The sequence below is a fragment of the Pollachius pollachius genome, assembly GCF_949987615.1.
Source record: "Pollachius pollachius genome assembly, chromosome: 17".
Taxonomy (NCBI): Eukaryota; Metazoa; Chordata; class Actinopteri; order Gadiformes; family Gadidae; genus Pollachius; species Pollachius pollachius.
In genome coordinates, this window is record NC_136950.1 from 19,821,846 (window position 1) to 19,829,945 (window position 8,100).

The window sequence follows — 8,100 nt, forward strand, 5'->3', positions numbered from 1 at the left end:
ACATTTCGGGGGATGTTTGAGTCCCCACAAGTCAGCTTGAATACCACACACACACACACACACGCTGAGACGCACACGCACACACACACGCGCACACAGATAAATGCACGCACGCACGCAGGCGCCGAGACACACTCACGCCAACCTGAGTCATATCTCCGCGGCGAGCGCAGCACTGGTTGCAATGTGTGTCACAGTGACGGGTCGTCAGGGCAACAACAACAGCGGCCTCCTCGGTAGGGCTGTCAGCTCATCCCTCTCTCCCCCAGCTGCCTCCAGCCATATTGAAGAGCTGCCATAACCTGGTGCATTGGAATCAATGCATCATAGCGCCATACATAGTTTAAATGGGAGATTTTGCCGGGAGAGACTTTGCTCCAGGCTGTATGTATGATGTGTGTGTGTGTGTGTGTGTGTGTGTGTGCGTTGTACGTGCAAATATCCTTTCGCTCACGTCAATTACCAATTGATCCTTCTACGCCTGCGTTCCCCTTCATTTTTTGAAAACATTTCCGAACGGCATCATCGCCATGGGAACACAGGCTCTGACCTCATCTGATCGAACCCCCCCCCCCCCGCTCCTGGCGCCTCTCTGCTCTGATTGGCTGTCTCCCCCAAAACCCGATTTGTGACAACCCGCCCACCCGTCGCGCGGCCATGATGGAGCCGCGCCCCTCCCTCCCCCCTCCCGTCTTCTACCACTTTTTCCTCCCCCACGAGGGGGGGAGGGGGGGGCACGGATCAGACCGTCGCCGCGGCGATGGCGAGTGCAGAGCGCGGCCCGTTGGATGTCGCGCTCTGACAGCCGGCAGATGCCGAGCGCCGCGGTGTTTTGTGGCGCGGCGCCTTCTCCTGCCACGCTGCCGTCAACACCTCCCCTCCTCTTTCTGTCTCCGGAGCCCGCCGCGCTCGGGCGTCAGCGGAGCTGACAGGGGGACGCCCCACCGCGGGGGAGCGGGCGGGCGGGTCCACCCAGCCAGTGGGAGTGGCCCCCCCCGTATTTATTTATTCATTTATACAAGTGTATATGTGTTGTTTCACGTGTATCACATGGGCCGTGCAGGAGATGGATGGATGGATGGACGGACACAAACACACACACAGAGACAGACACACCCGCACACACGCCTTTACACACACCCTTACACGCACCCTTAGACACACACACGCAGTCACAAAAACACACACACACACACACACGGATGGAGTATCATGTGGATTGTTTTGTTTTGTGTAGGGAGCTGCCCTTTTAACGTTTCGAACGCACTGCGTTTTGTTTGTCGTTATGGACAATTGTGTTGCTCTTTCGGGAATGGTTTGAACCACGACACAGCCGCAAGGTTTATGTAAAAGCTCCTTTCTGTGCATATTTTGAATATTTCGTTTTATTTGTAACTATGTACGTCATGAACTGGGTTATCCTTCCCTCGGTCAAATGAAGGTTAATCGAAATAAACTATATATACACACGTATGCGTGGTGGACTGCGTATACCCAAGCGCTACCCCGCTGTGGTCCTACAGTGTGGATGAACCCACGCTATATTCGAAGCGGCCTCTTGCACTGAAACGGCACGCCTATCATCTCCGTGAGTCATCGGCGCGTTGTGTTTGAACCGGCGCCGCGACACGATGCAGGAAGGGAAAACAGAAAGGGCTTGAAGTGGAGAAGGTTTTGACAGCGCTGTCTGATCACAGCCTGTCGTGAGCGTCGCTGGGGGCGGTGCTTTTGATGTTTGAAATGAGATTTAGAACAACCAAACCGATCTCTGGTGGGAATATACATTCAATGTTCAGCCGTTTAGCAGACGCTTCTGTCCAGAGTGAGTTAGTGGACAGCGGTGGTCGAATAATGGAACTTTGGGCTAATCTCGCTGAGGCTAATGCAGGCTAGCTAGTTATAGCTATAGTTGCTAATTAGCTAGTTATAACTATAGTTGCTAGTTAGCTAGTTATAACTATAGTTGCTAGTTAGCTAGTTATAGCTATAGTAGCTAGTTATAGCTATAGTTGCTCGTTAGCTAGTTATAACTATAGTTGCTAGTTAGCTAATTATAGCTATAGTAGCTAGTTAGCCAGTTATAGTTATGGCTATAACTATATAGTAATAGTAGCTCTATAGTTGCTATAAACTTGTTATAGCTACATCTTCTGTATTGGCATTTGCACAAATGTGAAATAATGCAGTGTGTATTCATAAAATATATTTCAGTTAGATAAAGTCGGCTTCTCCGATTATATAGGCTACAAACCGGAACAAAGATGGTGAAAGATAACAAAACTCAAATGTTAATGAAGTTATACAGAGTTGCCTTTTAATATTTCCCAGGGTTAATGAAATGATCGTCTTCCCCCCCAAAGGGGCACATTATCGTATTAATAATTGTGTTTTAATAAAGGTATTCTTAGTTTTCCCCTAACTGTGGGAAAAAGATCGGAACATCGCCAGATCAGCACATTGTCTGCGTACATTGAGGAATTCCTCGTCTGAAACAGGATCTCACACACACACACACACACACACACACACACACACACACACACACACACACACACACACACACACCACATGCCCCCACCCCCCATCCCGGTGAGATGCAGGAGGCGGATGTAGCAGTTGAAGAGCGCCGTACACTACAGTGAACCTCCCGCCTCACGTGCACTCTCCTAAGCCCCCCCCCCCCCCCACGTGCACGGCTCTTCCCTCCCGCCCGCCTCCGCTGCGGCCCTGCCCTCTTTGAAGCCTCTCTTCTGAGAGGCTGCCCATTAAAGATTTAAAGTGTGTGTGTGTGTGTTGTTTGTCTTTGCGCGTGTGTCTTTGCATGAGCCCAGTTTCTCAGCTACCCGTTCCTCCAGCCTCGCCAGCGAGGCGTGAACTGGGGTGCACTGTGTTAGCGTGGTGTTGATGTGCGCGTGCATAGCGCTGTGTGTGTGTGCGTGCGCGGCGTCGATGCGGGCTTGCACAGAGTCGATGTGTGTGTGCAGGCAAGATGCCGATATTCGGTGCACGGTTCTGGTGTGCGAGTACATAGGGATGATGTGCGCGTGCACAGTTGTGATATGCGAGCGCACGGACCGATGTGGGTGTGCACAGGCCGATGTATGTGTGTCCCGTGCACAGTGCCGATGTGCCCGTGCACGGTGCAGATGTGCCCGTGCACCAAGCATCTAATGGGGCTCAGCCAACCGGAGACGGCCTAACAATATATCATTACAAGTAATGGCCGACGAGACACATTTTTGTTTGCATTAATGTCGGCGCAAATACAGTTTTCAGTCTGCTATCTGTAGCCGTCCCATTGTATGGGATTCATGATACCGTTGCGTCCTGTCTACATAATCAAATATGTGTGTCCTTATTTTATTCCATTATTACTTTCTTGCGGTCCCTTCTCTCTCTCTGCCGCCTACATCCGAGTCCGAAAGCTGTTCCTGAGCGGATGCCACCTACGGTATCATCGTCAAGCGTTCTTCTCTCTCCTGCAGAAGGACATTACTTTTGTGCCTCGATTCTTCAACATTAGTGCTCCAATGACAACAGAGGCGGTAACTTTTGGAGAGGTGTGCCGCAGGGTGGTCCTGTCCACCCATTAGCACCCGGCTCTACCCCCCGGCTCAGCCTTGTTGACCGCGGTTGACGTTGGGCGGTGAGGCCGCCTCGCCCAGGACTTCAATAATTCACCCGTACATGAGTCCGCTGCCCCGCCTCTGATCTCTTTTGTTTGCACCAAGCTTTGTGTTCGTGTTTGTGTGTGTTTGTGTGTATGTGTGTGCATCTGGGCGTGTGCGTGTGTGTTGTTCTTGATGTTGGTGTTTTCGTGCTCTGCCTCCCTGCTTCCCTCTCAGTCAGTCGGAGTTCAAGAGTTTTGTAGTTTTTTTTCTTTGTTTCGTTTTATTAAAACATTTCAACTTTGGCCAAGTTTGACGTGGCGGAGTGGGAAGGGTGGTGTGTTTCAATCACGGGGGTCTCTCTCCCCCCTCTCTCCTTTTAATCTTTCTCCTTGTCTCTATCTCTTTCCCCTCTCTCCCTGTCTCTCTCTATCTCTCTGTCTCTCTTCCCCCTCTCTCCTTTCATCTGTCTCCCTTTCTCTCTGTCTCCCTCCCCCCTCTCTCCTTTTCATCTTTCTATGTCTCTTTCCCCTTTCATCTCTCTTTCCCTACCTTTCTGTCTCTGACTCTCTCTCTGTCTCTCTATCTGTCCTTCCATCTTTCTGTCTCCCTGTCTCTCTCCCTCTATCTCTCTCTCCCCTCTCTCCTTTTACGTCTCCCTTTCTCTCTGTCTCTCATTTCCCTTTCTCCTTTCATCTGTCTCCCTATCTTTCTCTCTCTCCATAACTTGGTCCCTCTCTCTATCTCTCCCCTCTGTCCTTTCATCTCTCATCCCTCCCCCCCCCCCCGTCCCCCGCTGTGCGAGGGTGAACCATTCTAAAACGGGGAGTGCAACTAGCGGTGGCTACGCTAGCGGGTCTTTATAAGCCCCATTGCGCCGCTAGCACGCTAGCAGTAATGACATAGCTGATTACGTTCTGAGCCGCGGCCCAGTTGGGCCTCCCAGGCAGTGTGCCCGTCGCTTTGCCAGCCCAGGGATCCTCTTTCTAGTTATCTCTGGCAAGTGTTGAACCCCTCCCCACTCATCTTCATTCTCTCTCTCGCGTTTTCTTGCGCTCACTCTCGCGTTCTCCCGTTCTCTCTCTCGTTCTCTCTTTCTCGTTTTCTCATTCTCTCTCTCTCTCTCTCTCTCTCTCTCTCTCTCTCTCTCGCCCCTTCCTGTTAATTCCCACTTCAGCCAATGAGAAGTGGCATGGCGGCAGCGGGGGGTGCAACCGGGTGCATTCCCACTCCACTCTGTAATCCAGAGGAAATTAACTCAATTTGTCCGGACTGGTTTCCGTCAAACTCACTGGGCGCCGGCGCGCATCTGCACTGAGGAACGACGCCGGGTTGTTGAGACGTTTTGTGTTGGTGTTTTTGCCGATTAAAATATATCCGTGGAGATGTTGTCGACTTGGCGACGCTAGAATCCTGCTATGTTGTACACGTTGTTCACACATTGTCAACACGACAATGCTGCCAGTCCCAAGGACAAAGCATAATGTTGTGTTTACTTATTTATTTGGCCGCCCAAAAAAAAACAAGGGGTTTTACCACCGCTGGAAAACAACGCTGTGGAGTTTGACGTCTCTCTCTCTCTCTCTCTCTCTCTCTGTCTCTCTCTCTCTCTCTCCTTCAATTGCACAGCCCTTTCTGTTTGTTTATCTCGCCCTCTCTCCTCCCCCCTTTTCTCTGTCCGTTTCTCTGTCAGGCTGTTTCTCTCTCTCCCCCAGTCTTTCTGTTTCTCTCCCCCCGTCTCTCTCTCTATCGTTCTCGCCCTCTCTCGTTCTCGCCCTCTCTCGTTCTCGCCCTCTCTCTCGCTCTCTCTCTGTTTCTCTTCCCCCCGTCTCTCTCGTTCTCTCGTTCTTTCTCTCCCTCTCTCCTGTTCTCTCGTTCTCTCTCCCTCTCGTGCCCTCCCTCTCTCCCCCTCCCTCCCTCAGAGTGACTATAAATATTGAAGGCACTGTGTTAACGTCTCCCATGTACATCTCATCGGAGCTTGAAATTGAGTTGAAGTCGGGCAGAGGGGGAGACAAGCGTTCTGCAAACGCCCCGGCCTGGCGACGACTCCACGTCAACGCCGGCAGTTTTTATTTCATCTTCTTCCCTTTTTTCTTTCTGCTGAGATTAACATTACCCGCCTAATACAAGATTGATAGCGCCCTGACATATCCCAGTGAGCTTTATCTCCCCCTCTCCATTCCCTCCCCCCTCCCTCGGTCTCTACTCCCCCGACGAGGGAGCTAACTTGTGAGGAGTGGGGTGGCGCATCCTGCCCCACCCACGCTCTAGTGTGTGTGTGTGTGTGTGTGTGTGTGTGTGTGTGTGTGTGTGTATGTGTCTGTGTGTGTGTGGCAGTCCCGCTTTCCGAAACCCCCCCTTTCTGGAGGCACTGCAGTTTTGTCCTTCTTTGAAAAGCAAAAGACAAACGCGTCGGCGTAATGCCTTCTCCTGGAGGGCTGTGCTTCTGCCTTCCCTGCACTATTAGGGCCCATTGATTTATCTCCTGTTACCTCCGCTAACAGGTATTAAAAGTTAAAGTCATTAACTTCCCAGATAGGGTAGTGGCCTTCCGTTTGATCAGCGCTTAGTGTGTGCGTGTTTGTTTTCTGTCAACAAGCCCGCGAGGAGTAGCTTTACTTATGTCTCTTGTTAAATGCAGCCCTGGTAAGCTCTCTCTCCCCCGCTCACTCTCTCTCGCTTTATTGCACTCTCTCGCTCTTGCTCTCTCTCTCTTTTTTTTTTTTCCTTTACACCTTCTCTTTCTCTCTCACCCTCTCAGTCTCTGTCTGTCTCTCTCTTGTGTCTCTGAAAAAAACACAGAGGGTGTTGAGTTTGTTGGCCCACTCTCTCTCACAACTATTCTGTTACATAGTCTCTCCATCTTGCTAAATTTCTCTCTCTCTCTCTCTCTCTCTCTCTCTCTCTCTCTCTCTCTCTCTCTCTCTCTCTCTCTCTCTCTCTCTCTGTCTTTGTCTGGCCCCCTCTCTTTCTGCTATTTCTCCAGCCTGGTGCTGAGTCTACATTATTGGATGGGTTTTGGGCGCTGTAGCCGATGGGGCTGTTTGTAATTGGTCATTAGCTTAGAGTGGACATTGGAAAGAAGTCCATCTCGCGAGTAGTGGAGGTGAACGTTGTTAACCGGCCGCCTGACAGTGGGATTGCAGATACAGAATAGCCTCACGGGGTTCAACATCTGTCACCATCCACGTTTAACCTTGGCTTTTCTGTTTTTTTTTCCTTCCCTGTTGTGTTGTCTTCCTCTACCTCTTTTCTTGTCTCCTCTTATCTCCTCTTCTCCCTCTCTACTCTCCTCCTCTCCTCTCCTTATCCCCTCTTCTATCTCCTCCATTGTCCTCTTCTTCTCTCCTTTCCTCTCCCTTTCTTCTTCTCTCCTTTCCTCTCTCCCTTGCTTATCCCCTCTCCTATCTCCTCCCGCGTCCTCTTCTTCTCTCCTTTCCTCTCCCTATGTTCTTCTCTCCTTTCCCCTCTCCCGCCCTTATCTCCTCTCCTACCTCCTCCCCTGTCCTATCTTCTCTCTCTGCCTCTCTCTCCCTCCCTTACCCCCTCTCCTATCTCCTCCCCTGTCCTCCCCGCTCTCTCTTTCTCTCTCTAATCTTCTCTCCCTCTCTCCCCCATCTCGCCCTCCCCCTTCCCTCTCTCCCCCTCTCCCCCCAGCTGGCCATGACCCACCCCAGCCACCACCTGAACTTCGGGATGAACCCGGACCACGCCCGAACTCCCTGTCCAACTGCGGCATCCGCCAGCCCAAATACGGAGACCGCAAGGTCCACCACATGTACATGAGGAAGAAGGGTGAGGGCCCCGCCGCTCTCTCTCTCTCTCGCTCTCTCTCTCTGTCTCTGTCTCTGTCTCTCTCTCTCTCTCTCTGTCTCTGTCTCTGTCTCTCTCTCTCTCTCTCTCTCTCTCTCTCTTACTCTCTCTCTCTCTCTCGCTCTCTCTGTCTCTGTCTCTGTCTCTGTCTCTCTCTCTCTCGCTCTCTCTCTCTCTCTCGCTCTCTCTGTCTCTGTCTCTGTCTCTCTCTCTCGCTCTATCTGTCTCTGTCTCTGTCTCTGTCTCTGTCTCTCTCTCTCTCTCTCTCTCTCTCTCTCTCTCTCTCTCTCTCTCTCTCTCTGTGTTAATTCATTCGATTCAGGTGCTCTAATGGCATGATGGCAAAACAAAAGTGTGGCAGATAATGCAATTATCGTTTTCATGACGACATGAAATAATGAACTGTCAAATCGTTGTAATGTGTATTCTAAATAATTCTAATCTAAACGTTCCTCGGGTACGTTTGTCCATGTACCCGAGGAAAAGAGTGTAAATCTCTAGAACTAATCTCTGTCCCTCCATCAATCCCTGTCCATCTCTCCTACCTCTCTCTCTCTCTCTCTCTCAACCCCCCTTTCCCCCAGCTTCCTCTCTCACCCTCCCTCTCTCTCATCGCTCACCTCCCCACCTCTGTCTCTCTCACCCTCCCTCTCTCACCTCCCCCCGCTCCTTCTCT

At 51.2% G+C, this 8,100-nt stretch overlaps 1 protein-coding gene across 1 annotated transcript in view; it reads left to right on the forward strand.

Moving 5' to 3' along the window:
* drosha (drosha ribonuclease III) overlaps positions 1-8,100 on the forward strand; it is a 117,712-nt gene that overhangs the window by 43,534 nt on the left and 66,078 nt on the right. Inside the window, 2 exon segments of the mRNA XM_079755040.1 lie at positions 7,269-7,323; positions 7,326-7,406. Of these exon segments, the coding sequence (XP_079611166.1) occupies positions 7,269-7,323; positions 7,326-7,406 (136 nt within the window).